Source organism: Calonectris borealis, chromosome 13 (assembly GCF_964195595.1).
Source record: "Calonectris borealis chromosome 13, bCalBor7.hap1.2, whole genome shotgun sequence".
In the NCBI taxonomy this organism is placed as follows: Eukaryota; Metazoa; Chordata; class Aves; order Procellariiformes; family Procellariidae; genus Calonectris; species Calonectris borealis.
The window spans coordinates 23,915,124-23,935,031 of NC_134324.1; the positions used below are offsets into that span (position 1 = coordinate 23,915,124).

General features: G+C 63.1%; 2 protein-coding genes across 11 annotated transcripts in view; both read right to left on the reverse strand.

Moving 5' to 3' along the window:
* Positions 1-2,161, reverse strand: part of LOC142087865 (H(+)/Cl(-) exchange transporter 5) — a 41,908-nt gene extending 39,747 nt beyond the window's left edge. Inside the window, exons 1-2 of one of the 10 annotated variants that reach the window (XM_075162613.1) lie at positions 2,065-2,161; positions 1,633-1,680 (exon numbers count right to left, since the gene is read on the reverse strand). Coding sequence is in view for 4 of the 10 variants with exons in the window: in XM_075162602.1 (XP_075018703.1) it covers positions 1,572-1,626 (55 nt within the window). In the remaining 6 variants the exon portion in view is untranslated. Of the gene's footprint in view, positions 1-1,571; positions 1,684-2,064 lie in introns of those variants that run through there. The other 9 variants (XM_075162611.1, XM_075162609.1, XM_075162602.1 and 6 more) reach the window with 9 other exon arrangements.
* An 11,428-nt stretch (positions 2,162-13,589) lies between these two features.
* On the reverse strand, positions 13,590-18,191 carry LOC142087866 (regulator of cell cycle RGCC-like). The gene is made up of 5 exons (XM_075162614.1): positions 18,084-18,191; positions 17,076-17,231; positions 16,463-16,543; positions 15,374-15,436; positions 13,590-14,164 (listed from the first exon to the last, which is right to left on the reverse strand). Exons 2-5 carry the CDS (start codon positions 17,227-17,229, stop codon positions 14,157-14,159), a joined length of 306 nt encoding a protein of 101 aa, XP_075018715.1. The 5' UTR covers positions 17,230-17,231; positions 18,084-18,191; the 3' UTR covers positions 13,590-14,156.
* Positions 18,192-19,908: the final 1,717 nt, after the last annotated feature.

Below are 19,908 nucleotides of genomic sequence, written 5' to 3' on the forward strand. Positions count from 1 at the left end.
CCCCATGATTCCTCCCATTAAACCAGTTGTTCGTGAAGAGCAGCTCTTCATCCAGAAAGCAAGCCACTCCGTGTTCTAATTGCCCACTGCAATGCTACCATTGCACAACCGGCTTTTTGCCTTGCCAAGACATCTAGAGCCGAAAGAATAATGTATCACTAACAGATATTTCCTGAAATATTGGGTGTTATAGCCACATTTCTTACTCAGTTACCAGCTTTGCGGCTTTTTTTTTAAAAAAAAACAAACCGGATCAAATGCAAATCGGACAAAACAATGCCAGAGAACAACCGAAGGAAAGTATTTAGATGGAAAGAAAATCTTGCCTCACAGCGCTACCCAGTCCTGAAATGCAATGGGGTTGCCAAGAGCACACGGCAGCAGAAGGCAGCAGTACAGCAAGGGACGCGAGGGAAAAGAAAAGCACCTCTGCGTGGCACAACTTCCCAAGAACCTCCTGCAAAACACGGCAGGAGAAAAGAGAAATGAGCTTTGGTGGTTTAGGGTCCCTGGTGATTTTCTAACTTCTGCAGCTTTCTGGTAGCTGAAGATCACGACCTAGTCCACAGGGAGACCAAAGGAAATTTGCTGTTACGTTTTCAAGTGTGCGCGGCGTACGGCGGGGTTAGAAGGTGCAGGTACAACACAACTCCATTAAAAAAACCACTTTTGTTTGGGTGCTGCTCCCAAGCCATTTCAGCGTCTGGAGTTACTGGAGAACAACTGTTAGTGACAATGCCACAAAATCTTGGGCAAACCAAAACCAACTCCAAGCCTCAAAAGATATTTTGGCGCGACCGCGTTTAAGGTCATTTACCACAGACTTTATCACCATATCACTATACACCTATCACCGTGCAGGGGGTGGGAGGCCATTTCGGAAAGGAGCAGCTCAGCAAGGCTCCAGCTCGGGCCGGCAAGAAGATTATTTGGCCGTTACATCCCAAGGAATTAAAAATAATTCGCTATTTTATACAACCGTCATTCAAGCAGCATTTTTAAAACAAAAATAATCCTGTTTTCAAGTTGTTCTGCCAACAAAGGGGGTCAGAGGCGCAGTGGTGTCTGCCAGCCACACGTCCCCGCTGCCGGTGCTCGCAGTCCCACCCCACAGCCACCCTGCCCCAGGGCCACCAGGAGCCCAGAGCAGAACCACCAACACCTGGAAAATTATCAAACGTGCCTTTCACAAACACCTGCCTTGCACAAGTGTAAAAAGCTAAATCGTTCCTTTCGTTCTGTCCGCCAAGAAAACTGAGGTACAACCTTCAAGCTTAACGAAGGCTTTAAAACTTGGACAAAGGCATGCTCACAACATCCAGAAGCCGGTAACACACGTTGTATTGGATTCCCAAACTCTGGCTGACCTATTTCTCGCCCCGTCTATGCCTGGAGGCTCCTTCAGACGGGAAGAAGCGCCCAAACGGACCGAGAGGACAGGGGCTCTGACCACTCGCGCTCCAGCAGAAGCGGACAGAAAGACAAGCGGGTGGCGGGTCCCCTGGCAGCTCGTCACGCCACCGCACGCCGCCCAGCCCGGCTCTCTGCTGCCAGCACCGGCCTTCACCCGCCGGAGCCGCCAAGGGCGACGAGGAGAGGATCATTTACCCATCCAACAAGCGGCATCGGTACCTTCTCCAAGGCTCGGCTGCTCCCCCTTCGCTCTGGTGCTTCTGGGAGCTGCTGGAAGAGAAAGAGCCGCTTGCTCAGGCAAGAAGAGGCAGCCAGCACACACAGCCCTGCCCGGCGCGGAACGGCTCCACCGGGAGCAAGCGCTTCCACACTCGTGTCAAGCGTCACGGAGGGCACCCCCGCCCGGCACAGGCACCCGGAATTCTCCCATCTCGAGGTTCTCTTCAACTTTCGACGCCAGTTTTGCCAAAGCTCCTCTTTCCCGCCTCCGGTCTGCGTCCCTCCCCGCCCCGAGCCGGCGGCACCACCGGGGGCAGAAGAGGCGGCCACGGGCACGGCCCCACCGCCGCCCCACGCCGCTCTGCCCCGCAAGTTCTCCCCTCCCGCCCAAAGAGCCGCCCTCCCGGCCTGCCCCGGCCCCTCGCCCCGCACCTCGGCCGCTCCGGGCCCCGCTCCGCCGCTGAGGCCGAGCCTGGCCCCGGCCCGGGCCCCCCGCGCCCCCGCGGCCGCTGCACCTGCGCGACGGGCGGCTCCACCCGCGGCGGGGCGGGGCGGGGCGGGGCGGGGCGAGGAAGGGGCGGGGCGGGGCGAGGAAGGGGCGGGGCGGCGGCGCCCGCGTGACGCCACGCTACCCCGCCCCCGCCGGACCGCCCATCCGCCCGCTCAGTTCCTCTCTCCGGGCAGGGCTTCTGCGCAGGCGCACTGCGCTGCTGTTGAAGCACAGGCGCGCCATGCCGGCGCCATCTTGAGTGTGGGCGCGGGGCTCTTAAAGCGGTATGCTCCTCGTTCTGCGAGGCGGGGGTCAAGGGCAGGGAAAGCGGGTGCGGAGGGTCCCTGCGTGAGGCCACAGCGCGAATCGCACCTCCACCCTGCCCCTGTCCCGGCCCTGCGGTATCCCCTCCCCCCATCGCTGGCCCCCCCATCACAGACCCCCCCTCCATCGCTGACCCCCCAGCAGAGACTCCCCATCACTGACACCCCCCATTGCTGCTCCCCACCATTGCAGACCCCCATCGCTGACTCCCCATCACAGACCCCCCCATCGCTGACCCCCCATCACAGACTCCCCCATCGCTGACCACCCCCATCGCTGACCATCCCCATCCCTGGCCCCCCCATCACTGCCCCCCCACCATTGCTGGCCCCCCATTGCTGGCCCACCCCACCTCAGACCCCTCCGTTGCTGACCCCCCAGCAGAGACTCCCCATTGCTGACCCCCCGAGCCACGGCAGAGCGGGGGGCTGGGGCTCTCCCTGCCCCCCGGGAAGGCTCCCTCCCTCCTGTCCCCCCAAAGCGGACAAGTCTGGAGGAGAAATGGCAGCTCTGAGTGCCCCGTGCTGCGGGGGGACCGTCCCAAACCCGGCACCCCTCCACTTCTCCCCACCCAAGGCCCATCAGACGGGCAGCTCAGGGCTCTGGGGGCTAAACCCACTGCCCCCCAGCCCCGACCCCCCGGGCTTGGCTGCACCCGCTGGTCTGCGCCCGGACACCCCCCGTGATCCCCCTCCGCCCTCGTGCCAAACCGGGGGCACCAAGCTGCTGCGTGAGCCGGGGAGGAGGGGAGCCATGGTGCCTCAGTTTCCCTTCTCCCCGCCTGTCCCCATGGCCGAGCACTGTGCCGGGGGACCCAGGGGCAGCAGTTTTTAGGTGGGTTTCCCCCCCCGGCACATGAGCATCCTCAGCTCCTTGGAGCTGGGGCAGTTACGGGTCGTGCCCCCAGTAGGAGCCAGCCCCCCCGATACAGCCCCGCACCTCCCAGTGCTCACCAGTCCCACCAGTCTGCCTGGGGACAGGCAGCAGTGGGGGTGCTGGCAGCACTAGAGGGCAGCAGCGGTGCGGGCAGGAGCTGCGGGGCCAGGCAGAGCCCACCCCGGCCAGGAGCACCCTGCTGGACCCCCCGGCCACCCCTCGGTGTCCTTGGAGGCGTCTCCTCCTCCTCCCATGGAGACTGGTTCCACACCCGGCTGGTTTCTTCTCCGGGCCTGGAAGCGTGGCCGGTCCCTGCTGGGAGAGAAGCCAGAAGAGCACGGAGCCGTGCTGAGGAGATGGGGTGATGCTGCTGGAAGTGGAGCAAGAACCTGTCTCGTTCCCCACGAGAGGCTGAGTCCGGCAGCAGACAGCCCTGCGGGCGCGAGGGGACCGGGCAGGGTCCGAGCCCCCGGCTGCCCCTCGTCCCGGGAGCAGAGGTTCACCTGGCTGGGGGTCTCTGCAAGCTCCCAGCTCCTGCTCGGGACGCGGATGCGCAGGTGCCGCACGGATGTGTTCGCTTTCCTGAGGAACGGCTGCTCGGTCGCTTCTCCTCGGACGGCGTGGGAAGCCCTGCAGCTCTTCATCGAAAGGCCTCACCCGGTGCCCGACGCCCCGGTACCCTCAGACCTCCCGTGTCCCACCAGGAGGGGTAGCAAGGAGGGTGAATGTCACGGTGGGGCTGGCAACGCTCCCATTTTCGGGACGTGGGGACCTTAGTTTTACCATAACAGCGACCCAAGAAGATGGCACCAGCATCATGCCATGTAAGCGAAGAACCTTTAGAAGAGGAAGACCCTGCCACAAGTCCTGATGAGGTGAACCCTGGCTTCATGTCGTCTTCTCCGTGTGATCGCATGGTTCGGCCGGGCTCCCCCAGGGATCAGTGCCAGGCAATCCGCACCAGGTCCCCTGGCCTCAGCCCCCAGCGGCTCCGCTGGACGCAGCCAGCCCCCCGCATCCGTGTGCTCGGCGTGGTGCTCCCACCCTTCAGACGTGCACTGAGCTGGGGCGTGCTCTCGGCCCCCCCACCGCCTCCCTGGGGGCAGGGGCTGCTGGATTTGGCCCTCCACCTTCTTCCCCCGCCATGCTCAGGGCGTCGGGGGTGATGGAGAGGGGCAGGCGGCAGCAGGTCCCTCCCTAGGGATGGCCAGTTCCCGTCCTCTGCCCAGGGGCCCAGCACAGGCGGCAGCGAGCGGGTCTCTCCTGCCCTGCTTGCGGGTTTGGTCCCTTTCTGGTCCCCTTCTCCGAGTTACTGTCCCCAGGTCTGGGAAATCCCGCATGCCCCGCAGAGGAGGTCCTTGTCCTCAGCACTCCCCAGAGCAGCCCCGTGTCCAGCTCCCTGGACTGACAGCCCCACCATTCTCCCATTAAATGAACTTATTTCTCATTTTTTTCCCTTCTGGAAAATCAGCATTTATTTTCTCTTTTGCATAGCATGGAAAAGGCCTGGAAGAACCAAAAGCAAACAGGACGGGGAGGCGCAACTTGGAAACCTCGGCAGAAAACAGGCTTTCTGCGAAGGGCTGGTCTTTGGGAGGGAGGAGCAGGGCTGTGGGGCCGGGAAGAGAGGGAAGGAGAGGGCTCTGCTCCGCTGCACCGCTGTCCTGCGGTGACGGGGCTCTCCATGGGGGAGCTTCGGGGAGAGAAACCCGGACCTGGAGGTACTTGCAGACGCTCCGCAGGCAGAGCTGCCGGGACCGGGAAGGCAGACCCCATCCCTGATTTCCTGCCCATTGTTCTTCTACGCCGCTTGCCCAGGAGCTTCACCAGAAGAAAGAAAAAATCCCCCTGGCTGAATGTGAAAGTCAGGCCCATCACACGAAGGCAGGGACAGCCCCAGGGCCGCCTGCCTGGTCCCCAGCGTGCTGGGAAGCCGCTCGGTTCAGGGAAACAGGAAGCCCTGAAATAGCCGAAGCTGGAAACGCGCGGCTGGGGGGAGCGGAGCTGGGAGCGTCCCACCCAGCGCCCCACCACCTCGTCTGCACAGCCCCTGGCTTGCCCCTCGGCACCACTTTGTGGTGAGCCCGCTGCCCTTCGCCTCTGCAGTTTCCTTGTCTCTGCACCCACCCCGTCCCAGCAGACCCCAGTCCAAAGCACCGGGTGCTCCGGGACCTGTCCCTGCCATGCTCTGGGCCACCCTGGCTCTGCACCCCACTTGGAGAGCGCACCTAGAGAGAGGTCCCGGTGCTGGGTGCTGCCTGCAGGAGGCATCGCCTTGTCCTGCTGCTAACAGAGAGCTCAGCCCCGCACCCGCCGGGGTGGGGATAAAACCAGAGCTGATCCTCAGGAAGGAAGCAACCAGCTTCTTGTCCAACCCCACACCGCCACCGTGCAGGGATGGAGCTGCCGACACTGGGTGCTGACCCGGGGGGCAGAAGGACCTAGAGCCAGGTCCGAGCTGACCACGCAGAGGGCGAGCGGGAGGGAAAGGATGCCCTGGACCACACGAGGCTGCAGGGAGGATGCCGCTGCTGCATCCACCTGATATTTGCACACAGTGGCTACCAGCGATAACTGCCCAGTATTGGCCTTCCAAGTATGGACAGCCAGCGTGCAGCTGGGAGCCAACAGATAGCGAGGAACACACCCCAAAAAAAGCAAATATCACAGCAAAATGGGAAAAGAATTGAACTTTAAAATCTAAACGTGCCCTACAGCGGCACGACGGGCAGGACACAGTGGGACACAGTGAGGAAAGGAGCGTGTGGCTGGGCATCATACTAACCAAACTATTAAGAATTACTAGAAAAATAAAAGATATTTCAAGTCCAAAGATCGTTGTATGAATAAACTGCTAGCCTTTGGGTGCAGAAAATCAGGGGGGATTATGTCGAGGAGGGTTATTTGCAGGCTTAGCGCCCTGCTTGAATGCAGGCTTGGTGCCAGAGGAATGGTGACACAAGGCTGGACCCTCCTGGTATTAGTTTAATTAGTTTAATTATGAGGTTAATGCCAGCTAAGCCAGCAGGGAGCCCTGGCCCGGATCAGCTGTGTTCCTCTGTTCTCCCCCGAGCTCGCCCCGACCCGGGCTGCTGTCGGCAGCGTCAGCCAAAGGGTTTTGGCTGGGATGGGAATCGGGCTCCTGCCCCGCGGTCCGGGGCTGCCCGACGTTGCCGCTGGTGGGGACGGCAGGAGGGCAGCTCCTAACGAAGCGGGGGGAAAGGCGGCAGGAGAAAGTCCAGAGAGACGGGATAACCTTTCCCTGCCGCTGTCCCGTGCCCCAGACATGCTCTGCCGCTGAATGGAACACCGCCGGCCGAGAGGCACGTGAGGCTCGTCCGCTCCCGGTCCCCGGGGCCAGCGGGCAGCCAGCCCCTGTCCTAGCAGAGCAGAACAATCCCGGGAAGTGACCCGGGGGGCGAGGGGACAGGATGCCGCGCTGGCCGCCACCGCCGGCATTGTCTCTTTGGATACCTGGGGGATGAAGTCAGAGCCCGACGGAGGAGCACGGGGTGGGGGCTGAGCGGGGAACAGCGGCCAGGAGAAAGAAACACGAAATCCCTGTGATAGCAGGCACCCGCCTCGGTCTCCACCTGGGTGAAACCTCAGCGAGGACCTGGAGGAGCTCGTCTCCCCGGGGGGAACGCACCCACTCCACACCGACCGACACTGTGGAGCTCTCCTGTCCTCTGGGCAGTGGGGGGGTCACACAGAGACTCCTTGGGGACTTTTTCAGGAGTCAGAAAGAGCAGTTGCACCACTGCTGAGGAAACCCCCAGCCTTGCTCTGCAGCCTGATCTAAAGGCACAAGCCCCCAGGCAACGCTGGCCAAACCTGGCCCATTGCCTGCCCTGGTAGCTCTTAAAGATAGTGTGCTGTCTCCACGGACTGCCAGTTCACTGCCGACCTTCCCAGGGACTGCCCCAAGGCACCCAGAGGTGGGGAGCATCCTTGGGGTTTCCTTGGGGCACTGGTGGTGGAAATCAGGGCGGAGGGTGTAAAGCAGGAGCAGGACCCCCAGCTCTGGTTGACACCAGTACTGTCTGCAGCCTGGAGGGACACGGGTTGGAGCCAACACCACGCCGTTCGCTGCGGGGATGAATTTGGGCACTGAAGGGGTTCACGCTGGGGCACTGGTTGGAGCAGGGATGCAGCTCACAGGCCTTAACACATCCTGAAAGATGGCCCAGGAGAGACTCGCTGCTCCTTGGAGAAGACCCTGCTGAGGGCTGGTGGAGCTGGGGACTCCAAAGGGGCTGTAGAGATGGAGAGGCACGCTCAGCCTGGCTCTCTGAACGCCCTGTGCCTGACGGAGACCTCCCTCCACCCCGCTGCCCATTGCAACTTGGCTGGCTTCATCCTTGCACCGTTCTTCTGTGCAGGTAGCCCGAGCCCACCGTGGCTACTGAAGCCCCTAGCCTCTCGCCTGGCCCACAAGGGCCATGCTGCCGTGTCCCCGTCACTCTCAATCAGCTACAGCTCTCCTTGCAGCCCGGCACCAACCAGCCTCTCTCCATCCTCCCTTCCCTCCAGCAGCTGGGCTGGCCACCCTGGGGACTCCCCCAGCACAACCACGACCTGTGACGCCCCAAGTCTCCCATGTCCCCCCTGGATCCCTGCGTGGTTTCACATCCCTCCATGGCATCGCATCCGCTGTCTCCGTGGTGGAGGCTGTGGGCAAGGATGGTGGAGAGCTGATGGGACCGGTGTCGCCGGGCTACGGGATTGGTGACGCCGGGCTACGTCACCCCTTTTGGTTCTGGGAAGGAAGTTCAGTTCTGGGAGGCGTTTCAACAGAGAGGAGCAGCCAAAGCCTACGTTCATTCCCCTCTTGCCTAAGCACGGCCTCCCTTGGGGGAGGCAAAGCCACCCCACGTAACGCAGCGAGGTGTCTCCTGTCTGTGGTGGCCGAAGGCAAGGACCCATGTTTCGGGGGCTGAGCGGCAGTTGGGTTCGTTACGTCTGGAGGCAGGCAGGGTCACCATGCCCGTCCCCAAAATGGAGACGCGCCCCGGAGCCTGCGGCTGGCTGCACTGACAAGGCGGTGGAAGGCAGCAGAGGGGAGCGAGGTGGCGTTTGGGGCATCGGGGATCTGCGTCCCCAGGAAAACATCTCGGGCTCTGCTCTGCGGTCCTGCCGGTCCTGCGTCCCCCCGCAGGCATCTCCAGGGCTGTTCCTGGGCAGGGACTCAGGTGATGGAGGCTTTGGTCTTCCCGGGTCCTGCCCTGACCCCTGCTTTGCCACCTCCCGCGGGCAGGACCCGGGTCAGCGCAGCCAGGGCTGGCAGCTCCCTGGGGAGAGGAGGGGGCCGAGGACAGGACCCCCGGCTGGCAGGCAAGCAGGGAGGGAAGGGCTCGAGAGCCGAGCTGCTCAGCACGGCCGTGGACTGTTTCACATAAACCCCTTAGGGGGAGGACCAGGTGACGAGGACCCGGAGCCAGCGTCACGATCAGGTCCCACAGAGCTGGGGCTCCTTCCCGCTCCCCCCAGGACTACTAAAATTCCTTAATCCCTTGTCTCACTCGCACCCTCAAACCAGCACGGAATGGGTTGGGGTCTGGGGGGTGAGGAGTGATGAGCCGGGCTTTTGGAGGGGAAACGTGACCTACACCGAGCGCCGTGCCTGCCCCCACGCAGCTCCCTCGCTCCAGCTAAAAAGCCTGCTGGAAAATTTGCTGTTAAGTCAGGACCGGCAAGGGCCCCACTTCTCCCTTTCCCGTAAATGCAGAAAGATCCCCCCAAAACACGTGAGAGGGCTTATCAGGAAAGAAAGCAGCAGCAGGCGGCATCCCCAGGGTTAGGTTATCTCCCAAAATAGTTACAGCCTCTTGCATCACCACGGCCAGACTGTCTGGGCGGCCGGGACTTCCCTCCCCCAGAAGGATGTGGCTCCTCTGAAGCGCAGCCTGGCACAGACCTCCCCGAGCGCGCGCAGCCCTGGGCAGCACCACCGCCTGTCCTGGCTCCGCAGGAGAACGCAGCTGGAGCCGGCGGAGCTCAGCGGTCCGGAGGGAGCCATGGTTACATGGGGATGAAGGAGAACTGTTGGTGGGACTACTGAGGTCCTGATCCAAAACCTTCTGCAGCTAGACATCAAGCCCCTCTTGCTTCTAGGTTTTAAGCTCAGCCAGAGCAACAGCTCTTTGCCATGGCGTTTTGGTGGAGAAATACCTCGCCTTATGTGCCTTTCTCAGGGCGGACCCGGTCAGCGGGGTGCGATGAAGGAAATTCAACCTATAATTTCTTTAGGGGAACTCCGGTGACTCTTTTTACCCCCACAGAGGCTGGGGAGATCCCTCCAGGTGGGAGCAACTTCATTGAAGAACATCAAGCCTGGGTAGGCTGAGGGAGCGTGTCCAGCTCCATCAGCCTCCATGCACGGGCAGAAGCCCCGACATCCGCATGCTTGTCCTGCCTCCCCACGAGCCTCGAGGGACGCCTCCATCCAGCAAAGGGCATCCGAGGAAGAACACAGGGAGGCACAGGCAGCACCTGCCCAGAGGTGGTCCCTACGGTGGTGGCCATCAGAGGGGTTTCTGGCTGCCCTCCATGCAGCAAGGGAGGGAGGTGGCTGGTTGCCAGCCAGCCCCTGTGTGGCTACGGGCCACCTCTGCTAAAGCACTCACCTCCAAGCCCCAGCCTGGCCGTTCAGGTCCCCAGGATGCCAGGAGATCTGCTCCTCTGCAAGCTGGCACGCAGCTGGAGCTGAATGCCCCCAGCCTGGAGGAGGGGGCTTACTGAAGAACCTATGGAAAGAGCGAGTGGGACCTACTGCTGGAGCAGTGCCTGCTCCGCTAGTAACCACCGCGGGCTCCGGAAAGGCTGCATTTGCAGCTGGGCTTGAAGGAAAAGGTGCAGGCAGGAGGCCCGTGCAGTTGCCTCCACTCCGGTTAGCCACTTCCCGTCCCTCGGCGGCCCCGCGTACGCTGCTCTCGCTTCTAAGAAAACAAGCGAGCAGCTAGCAGGCAGCAGACCGCAGGGCGGTGAACGCCTGGCTGGAAGCGGTGCCAGCCTTGCAGGTGGCCCCGTGCAGGCACCGCGCGCCTGCTCCAGCCTGGCTAGGGCTGCCTTGCTTCTCCGCTGACGGTGACGGGACGGGGGGCTGCAGCCCGCTTTCCCTGCCCTCTGCTGCCTGCGCCCCGACCAGCCTGGACCAGCAGCTCCCAGCTGATGCTGGGGGCTCCAGCATCCCTCGGGCAGTGCTGCTGACCGTCCCCGGCTCCTCCAGCACCCTCAGCTCCCGGTGCCTCTGGAGGGTGGGTTCCCACCTTGGCAGGTCCAAAGCACTCTCAAGACCCTTTCCAGAGCCCCACACAAAGTCCAGCCTGGCCCTGCTGTCCCAGGGCTCCTTGGCCCTGGCCCAGCCTCCTCCGAGCTGCTGTGGGAAGAGGGGCCCCGGGGAGGAACGGACCTGTCGCAGGACGTGCTTGTTCGCGCTGATTATTTTTGCAGCACCTCCAGCGCACGTGCAGACAGGGGCCGTCCGACCCTCCCCACCGACCGCTTCGGTCAGCCTCAGCCCTCCCTGCTCTGGGGCTCTCAGCCGCCCCGTGAGCACGGCCGGGAGGCAGTGGTCCCCCCAGGCTGCACAGCTGTCCCCCCACGGGCCGGTGGGTACCGTAGCCCCCATCTCAGTGCCACCCTGCCACCCATCCATGTCCCCAGCCCCTGCCCGGGGTCCCCAGGAAAAAAATCCCCCGCCCTGTCCCAGCAGAGGACCTGCCGGAGCCCCTGTGCCCAAAGGGGTCTGCTTGTAGCGATGTGCACGAGCCCGTCCCGGGGGGTTAGGCTGAGCATCACCATTGCTGCTGTCGTCGGTGCAGGCTGGGCAGCACGGCGCTGGCATTAGGTCACCCCAACACCCCCATGTAGCACCGGCACTGTGTTGTGCCCAGTGCCAGCCCCACCGTTCTCCCAGCACCAACCCCAGCAGATGCTGACAGCTGTATCTTTGGGTGCAGGAGGTACCACGAGCCCTGGAGAGGATCCTGTGCAACGCGGGACAGCTCAGCCTGATGGTGCGGGCAGCACCCACGTAGCCTGCCTGATTCGAGGGGCTGGAGGAAACCCGGGGCGAAACCCAAACCCCTCTCCTGGCAACCCCCACAACAAACAACCCCTCTGGAGCTTCACCGAGGCTGTTATTTTGCTGCAGGGGTGTATCAGCCGCAGCAGATTTGGGGCTTGGAAGTATTTTTATCTGCAGCTGCTTAGCAACGTTTGCCGATGCCGCGCTGGTGCGAGCCGGCGAGCGACGCCCGGGGAAGGCGACAGCGCGGGATTCCCCAGCCCAGCACCGAGCATCGCCGCGACCCAGACAGAGCCCACGCTGTCGGGCGGGCCGGGGGTGGTCTCCTAAAAACCCCCTTCCCACACAGGCTGGGATGGCGCTTGTGATGCCCAGAGGCAGCAGGTGGGTGGAATAAAGACCAGAGTCAGAGCGAGATTGCAAGGGCGAAACGCCTGCGTGCAATGACTCAGAGGGGAAGAAATGTCCCGAGTGACACCGGGGTCGCTGCCATCGCCAGTGTGCACGGCAGGGACAGTCCCGCAGCTCCTGCTGCCCTGCCCCATTGGTGTGGGCTGTCTCCCGCAGAGCGGGGTGCTCCGGCCTCCACCGCGCCGCCAAGCGTCACGGCACATCTCTGAGCATCACCTCCGCCCCGGCCCCGCGCACAGCCCTCACCCCCATCTTCTGGCTGCCCCTTGAGGGGGGCGGGAGGTCCCTTTGGGAGGCAGATCAGTGGCCACGTCACGCAGCGTGGGGAGGTGATGGCGGGAAGCGTCCCCACGCGTGACCTGCCCTGCACGGGGCTCTCCTGGGGCTGCTCAGCAGCCCCCGCTACACTCCTGCCCTCCCTCCCGAGCGCTTGAGTTTGCAGGATTAGCGCGTGTTCAGCAGACTTCTGCGACAGCATAAGCCCTAGGCTGGCAGATTAGACGACCAACATCCTCCTGGCCAGCACCCCATGAACCAAGGGGAGAGGGAAGACGCTAAAGCCGGCTAGTTTCCTGCTCAGACAGTTGCAACAGAGCCGCACGTGGCCCGGCTCCACGCGGATGTCACAGGGAAGGAAGGGCAGCGCTGCCAGCCCAGGGGCGAGCAGGGCCCCACGTTCCCGCTCCTCACGGTCATCCCACTGCTCACGGGTCAGCTTCTGGGGAGGGGAAACCCGGGGGGGGCCGAGCATCCCCCACAACCGCCAGATCTCACCCCAAGCTCGGCTGCCCCCAGGTCGATCTCACGCCTGAGCCGTTCCCTCATCGCCTTCCCCCTGCCCACCGAGCCACTCACCCGGCAGGGACACGCAGGGACCCGGCAAGGCAGGGCGTCCCCCCCACCACCCAAGGCAGAGGGCTGCCAACCCGCATCCCCTGCGGACTCGCTCCGGGTTGCGGTGAGCGGCGATACCCAGGGGCGGCGTCACCGGGGCACGTCCGTTAGGAAGCGGGACCCCCCGCCGCAGCGTCTGCGGGCGGCCTCACCCACCGACCCCCGCCCCAGCCTTCCGAGCACGCTGGGAACAAACCCGCAAACCCGGCCCTGCGGCAAGGGCCCTCGTGCTCCTCTTGTTTCTTTAGGCCAGTCAAGAAATACTCCCTGTGAAGTATCTTCAGGGTAAAGTAGGTGGCTTTTCAAAAGCGAGTGTCACAGGAGCAGGGCAGGTCCCCCAGCACCCCGGGAACAGGTCCCCAGGTCCCCCTCCCTCCGCAGCGAGAGGGGCGGGCAGCGGCTCATCTCCCGGCAGGCGGAGGTGGAAAGGGACGGACTCTGCCCTCCCCTCCACCCCCCACCTTGGGTGGCTTCCCCACGCTGTCTGCGACCCAGAGCCCGCGCGATGGGATGCCGGAGCAGCCGCCGTGGCCGTTCACCCACCCCGCAGCTCCCGACGAGCCCCCCGGCTGCGGCTCCAGCCCTCCTCTCCCCGCCGCCCAGCGGGGTCAGGGCCCCCAGCCGGGCTCCCGGCCAGCGCCGGGGGTTGCTCCAGGGAGGCTCAAGCTCCCGGACTGCCGCGGACGGAGCTCAGAGCACGCAGAGGGCGCCCAGCCTGCCCCACCTCAGCCAGGCGTAGGCAGGGAGGACCGGGGGGCCCCCTGACCACCCACCCTCCTTCGGGCAGACAAATGCTGCTTAATTTGCTCCCCTGGGGTCTCTCCCCCCCCAGCTGCCGCACCGGCTGGCAGCCCCCAGGGCTGGGGCACAGCGCAGGCTCCCACCCGGCAGGCAGAGCCACGGGGAAAGGCTGGACACACAGAAAAGCGCAGAGACCTCACATCCCGTTCATAAAAACACATCCCCTCTGTACAGTGTGTCACATCCTTTTTACAGTATTTACAGCAGCAGTCGGGGCTGAGGCACGTGGGGCGCAGGCAGGGGCCGTATTTGAGGCAAAGCGAAGGGCAGCAGTGGCTGTCACTGCCTGCGACAGATGCTACTGTGGGAACAGGCTTCCCTGTCCCAGGCGGGGACACCAAGGTCTCACGGACGTACTGGAGGCTGATCTTCCCTAAAACCACCCAGCGTTCCTCCTCTGGCTTCAACAGTGGCATAGACCCCCACCCCCCACCCCCAAACGCACTCGCTGCCAGCCCCCCTCGTCGGGCAAAGCCTGGTGCCCCCAGCGAGAGCTCGTCCCCCCTCACGCTGGCGGTCCTGCCCCGCACGCGGGAGCGGAGCAAGGCCCAGCCGCGACCGCGGCTGGATCAGTCCCCGCTTGCGGCTGGCGCTGCCCTTCAGGCGGGCGCGGGGCGCAGAAGCAGAGCGGGCTTCGGGGAGGCACGGGGCTCATCTGCTGTGGGTCCTCCTCTCCAAACTGGCCACCAAAACCACATCTCACATCTCTGCAGGACAATCAAGAGGGGGAAAAAAGATTGGTGAGATGACGGTTGGGGGGAGGAGGGCTGCTGGGTGCACTGGACCGCCCCAGGCATCACCAGCAGCAGGGTTAGAGCAGAAATCTGCTGGGGGGGCTCTGGTCCCCTGCCTGCTCCACTGCCTCCCAGAACGGCTCAGGGCCAGCAGGCAGCACTTCCCACCCGCCACCTCATTTTGGACCCTCAGAAGGGAAGGGAACAGATACTGAGAACTGTGACTTACGCAGCCTGCCTCAGGGGGAATTTTTTTTTTTTTTTTTTTTTTTTTTTTTTTAAATCAAGTTCCCTCTGCCTCCAGCCTGTCACCCAGGGACCTCTTTGGAGAGGAAGTGTGGCCTCTGCCTCAGTTTCCCCAGTGAGGAAGCTATCGGGGACCAGCCAACCTCACAGGACTGGGGTTCCCGAGGGCTGGGATTCCCCTCTCTGCCGCCGCACAGACCCTGAAGCGGTTCCCACTCCGCAGATGCAGAAGTCTCACTCCGAGACCTGCGCGTGGCTTCGCTCAGTGCCAGAGGCATGTGTTAGGTGGTATTTATCCAGTCTGAATCCTCACTTTCCTCCCTCCAGATGGGATACTTCCACAGGGCTGATTTTTTCCAGGCTGGGGTATACCACAAGGAAAAATACTCTTTTCCTCCTGCTCACCTTCCCCTCCCCGTAGCAAAGAGAAGCCTTCGAGCAGCAGTCGGAGGGATGCTGCAGGCAGAGAGCCACAAGCATCTGTACCTCTTCCTGAAAACATCAGTAGCTCTGCAGGTTGCACTGTTTGGCCACTTTTTTTGCAGGCCTTCATTGTCAGGACCAATTTGGCCTTCACATCCCCAATCCCCTCCACCAGGACAGAAATGCCACCACCACTTCACCAGTTGGGGGAAACTGAGGCACCAGAGAGGGAAGACATTCAAGCAGTGGAATTTCTGCCCCAGCTGAAAGAGCTTGAAGGCAGATGGGGGGGTGACATCCAGATGAGCCCCCCCACAAAAGAAAAGGCAGAAGGATCCCACCCCTGCAGCCAAAACCAGGCTCTAAGCCCCTGCAGCGGGAGCCCCAGCTGGGAGGGCGCCGGGCCAGGCTCCGCCAAGCCAGAGACAGCGGAGAAGCCCCAGCCCAGGCGTCCCGCCATGCTGGGTGCAACTTGGGGCTCGGGAAGGACAGGGATCAGAGCTGCGTACGTACCCTCCAACACTTTATCCAGATCCGCAATGAACTCCTCCAGCTCCTGCGTGTCTCCAAGCTTAGCTAGCCAAGAGAAACACACTGTCAGGTCTCTCCCATCCCCTCCCCCCAGCCCTAATTTGGGAGAAGGAAGATCCCTACCCCTTGCTTCTAACCATAATTGCTCCGGCTGCCTGCTGCTTCTGGACCAGCTGGGTGCTGCCCGGCAGTGGTGGCAGGGGGTTACAGGGGGCTGCGCGTGCAACGGGGGCCGATCACTGCACAGCTCAGGGATAACCCCAGCCAAACGCCCCCGAGCACAGCGTCCTCGTGGGTCCCTGCATCTCTGTGGGGTTACAGCCCACGCTTGTACCAAAGGCATCAAAACGGCAGCATTGAACCTTTCCAAGCAGTTGCCCAGCACCGCCTGGCTCTGGAGTCCTGCGCTCGCAGGGGCGTAAGGGCAGCTCTAGTATCACCCGTCCCCAGGGCAGGGTGCTCCCCCCGTGTGCACGCACGGGACAGGGCTGAGGAGCAAGGGGTTTCACCGAGGACGGTGCTTGAGGAAGGAAAACCCCAGGAGTAACTCCAACCTGCAGACACACGCATTTCCACCCCCCACGCCCCCTCTGCCCCTCGTCTCAGGCCCAGGCTCTGGGGTTAGGATGGTGCCGCAGGTATCACGCAGCTCAGCATCCCATAACCCAGCCAGCAGCGCTTCAGGCTCAACGCGGGGGAAAGCGGAGAGGCAGGGCACGTCCTCCCACCCACACAAGGTCGGTCAGCAAGGGCTCGGCTGAGGCCAGAGCTGGACCCATACCTGGTGGGAAGGGTGCTGTCTCATCCCTGCACAATCCTGCGCTTCCCAGGTCAGGAGCAGAGCCCCTCTGCGACCCTCCCTCCCTCTGGCTCCGTCTAGCCTCGACCGGGAACATGCCAATCCAACCTCACACCTCTTCCAGGATCCAGCCAGGACCCCAGGGCTCATTCCCCCCTCCAAATCCTGCAGGGCCCCACTGGCACCGCCTCAGGCCCATCGCTGCCGAGCCAAGCCAAGCACGCAGAGGGAAGCCCTGCCCTCAGCCCTTGGGACAGATCTTTCAGCCTCACCTTTGGTGGGGTAAGCGTTGGCAGGGGTGTTGAGGTCCTCCTCGCTGGAGTTGAGACTGCTTCCTGGGGACGTGCTGGTACCTGCAGATGCAAAGCATCAGTCCACGGCCACAGGCACCTTATAAACAAGTTGCAGGACCAGGGACCAATCTCGTGTGTCGCATAGGGTCCCTGGGCCACCCTCACTCTTGGCCAGCCCATCTCTCTTCCCCTGCTGCAAGGAACGCTTGGAAAAAGGGAACTGAGCTGCTCTGCCAGGCCAAACAGCACCAGAGGTCGCCTGGGCATGGCCACGGGGCCTCCTCGGGGTTATTACAGTGAACTGGTTCCCTCTGAGCTCCCGGTTATCTCAAGCCTTCTGCAGTCCTGCAGCAGCCGACCCAGCAGAAGGAGCCCCAGCAGATGTCGGCAGGCCCTGGGCCAGGATCCCGTGGTCATCACCCCACGCTACTCATCCAGCCCTCAAGAGATGAGTCAGGCGGGCAGCTCAGAGGTGGGATCAGCAGGAAGCTCCGTGGCTTACCATGGAGGAACCCCAGAGCTCCCAAAGCAACTCCATCCCAACGGACACCATCCTCCCCCAGGACTCCTCATTCCCCAGCCCCGGACTCACTCTCCAGCTCATCAATGCCGCTGTCGTACACACTGTGTCCCGCTTTCCTCTTCAGCTCCTCCAGGTGCTGCTCGTATTGACACGCAGGGCCTCTGTCAAAGTCCTCCATCACCTCATCGAACTCCCGCAGCAGGTCACTGAGCTCATCAGCCATCGCTGGGGGCAAGAAGTCAGCGGAGGGAGGGCTTTGGGGCATGCACCAGGCTGGCAGCCCCAGCAAAAGCCTCTTGGGAGCAGTACCAGGCTGGGGACGGGGCAGACCCAGGCTCCGGGCCACCTCTCTGAAGGCAGGCTGCCAGCTCTTGCTCCGTGCAGCAAGTTCAGGGCTGACATTGCCCCTCACCCCCCCGCAGAGCTCTGAGCACATCCAGCTCCTTGGGCAGCTCGGCCACCCTTCCAGCTCATCCCACAGCTGAGCAGGGGCCCAACCCAGTAAGAGCTGGTCCTAAGCAGGGAGGAAGGGCCTTGATCCTGGACCCAGCTTATTCCTCTGCCTTCAGGGGAGGTTACAGCAGGGCTGAGCCCGGCTGAGCAGCAACAGCACACCGCAGCCTGCCAGGGGAGCCGGGCAGCGAGCCGAGCCGCTGCTCCCAGGGCTGTGCCGCCGACCGCCTCCGGGCGCTGCCCTGCAGAGCCAGGCGAGGCTGGAGCGGTCCCACAGAGGGGCTTCAGAGGGCTGAAAAGAACAGCAGAGCCGGCGGAGGGGGGGCGGTGAGGGCCAGCCCCGAGCTCGGGCTGCCCCTGGACCAGCACAGGCGGGAAGGGGCCACCGGCGGGTTTACGGACCCGGCTGGTGCGAGGTGAGGAGCAGCCCCGCCGCAGCCCCAGGCAGCACATGGCGGGGGCACAAGCCGCGTCCCGCTCCACGGGGATCTCCCGACGGGAGGCTTGGCAAGGCGCGGGGGGGGATAGGGTGCAGAGCCCCTTCGGGAGCCGCGCCCGGGCGGGGGGGGGGGGGGGGGGGGGGGCACGGGGGAGGGGGGGGGCACGGGGGAGCACGGCACTCACCGGCGGGGTCCGGTCCGGTCCGGGCGGCGGCGGGTCCCGCCGCGCGCGGCGGTTTTAACCCCGGGGCCCGCCCCGCGCCGGTGGGGGCGGTGGGCGGGGCGTGGGCGGGGCGTCGCCGCAGCGCCCTGGCGGCCCCGCCCCTCCGGACGCGGGGGGCCGCGTCGGTCCCGCGGGGTCCCCGTCGGGCGCGTCCCCTGCGGTCTCCGTGGGTCACCCACCGCCCCCCCCCGCGCCTCCCCGTCCGAGCCCGGGCGAGGGTCGCCCTGAAGACACCGGGGCTGGGCGTCGGGGGTCTCCCCTCTCCCCCGCAGGACGGGGGACTGGCCTCTCCCCCGCGGGGCTCGCCTTGTCTCCACGCTCTGACTGTCCTGGGTGATGCCCGGGGACAGAGGGCTGGGGACCTTTGTCCTGCGGAGCCGGGTCGCCGAAGCCCCTTCCACACAATAGCAGCCACGGGGGGATCTCCCGAGGTGGAAAGCGGCCGTGGGCATCTCCCTCCAGCCCATCCCTGCCTCCTCCTCGGCGCTGTCCCCTTCCCCACAGCAGGAGGCTGGTCCAGGAGAGCTTCTCCCTAGGCTGGAGATGTTCTTGAGATCTTCAGGTTTCCCCCCAGGTGCCCTGTTTCCTTCCCTGCATCATTGTCCGTCCACCAGAACTCAAAGTCCCGTAGGATGAGTTTCCTGCTTTCCTTCAACCAAGCTTTGCCTCCTTTCCTCAGAGCTCACCCCCCCTTCATCCTTTCTGCGCACTGAAGTCACCCCTCAGCGTGTGAGAATGGGCTTTGCTGTAGATTCTCTTTCTCCCGTGTTTGGACTCCTGCCATGACCTTAAAAACTGACCTACGACAGGGTGAACGGAGGTGGTCACCCGTTACAAGAATGCTGTTACTTCTCTGGAGTTGCATCTCCTCTTCCCTGCCACGAATGAAAAGCTGTCCAGCCTTCTGGTGGCACTAACCCAGCAACAGTCCCGGTGGCAACGGAGGCAGATGCTCCCTCGCTCTCATCTGCTGGTTTGGAAAAGGTGGATTCAGGCTATGCTTGCTTTTTATAGAGGCTACATGCCCCTAACTGCCTAAAATATCTCCAGACCATCTCAGTATTTTTTTTCAGTGTTAAAGATAACTATTGAAAGTCCTAGGTATTTTAATGCTGCACTCGAAGTTAAGGACCGATATCTAAATGAGGGAGCTGAAAGCTGGTTTGTCCTCTCTAGGTTTAGGACGGTCCGTGTTCTGTCTCGGTGGGCAGTTTCAATCCACGCTGCCTTGGTGGATCCAGGAGCCCCTCAAGAGCTCTGCCTGCTTTTTGCCAGCCCTGAATCAGCCCAAGCGAGCATCCTCCGGCCGGGTGAGCGGGTCCCAGGGGAGATCACAGCCTCTGCAGAACAGAGGGGCACTGGTGTGTTTTCTAGCTGGGCTGGCCTGGGGTTTTCTTCAGCTCTCACTCCTTCTGTACATAACCACCAGTGAATGCTGACACCTTGGTGGCTCCGGGAGCGAGGTGACACGGGCGAGCTTCTCTCCTTCAGCTTTACTGGGGAGTTTTCAAGTCACGAGGTCTGTGTCTGGGCAACACTACAACACGCTCCCACGAGCAATAGCTGCAGCAAGCACCGCCGCTCAGCCCAGCGCCGAGTAATTCCAGCACCGACAGCTGGCGCATGAAGAGGTCCTCGGCCGTTAAACGCTGTCTCGCCGCTTGTGACATGAACAAATACTGGAACGTCAGCCAAAGACCTTTGCCTGGCGATTGCGGGCGGTGCTGGGGACCCTTCGATCTTTCCCGCGGAGCTGAGGAAGGCATTCACCACCCCTTGCTGTTAG

What these genes read in the sequence shown, in the direction of transcription:
- LOC142087866 (XM_075162614.1), bottom strand. Translation starts at nt 17,229, where the DNA reads ATGGCTGATGAGCTCAGTGACCTGCTGCGGGAGTTCGATGAGGTGATG. An exon ending in CGGCATTGATGAGCTGGAGA is followed by an intron (nt 16,544 to 17,075) that starts GTGAGTCCGGGG and finishes TTGCATCTGCAG; the next exon opens with GTACCAGCACGTCCCCAGGA. An exon ending in CAACGCTTACCCCACCAAAG is followed by an intron (nt 15,437 to 16,462) that starts GTGAGGCTGAAA and finishes TCTCTTGGCTAG; the next exon opens with CTAAGCTTGGAGACACGCAG.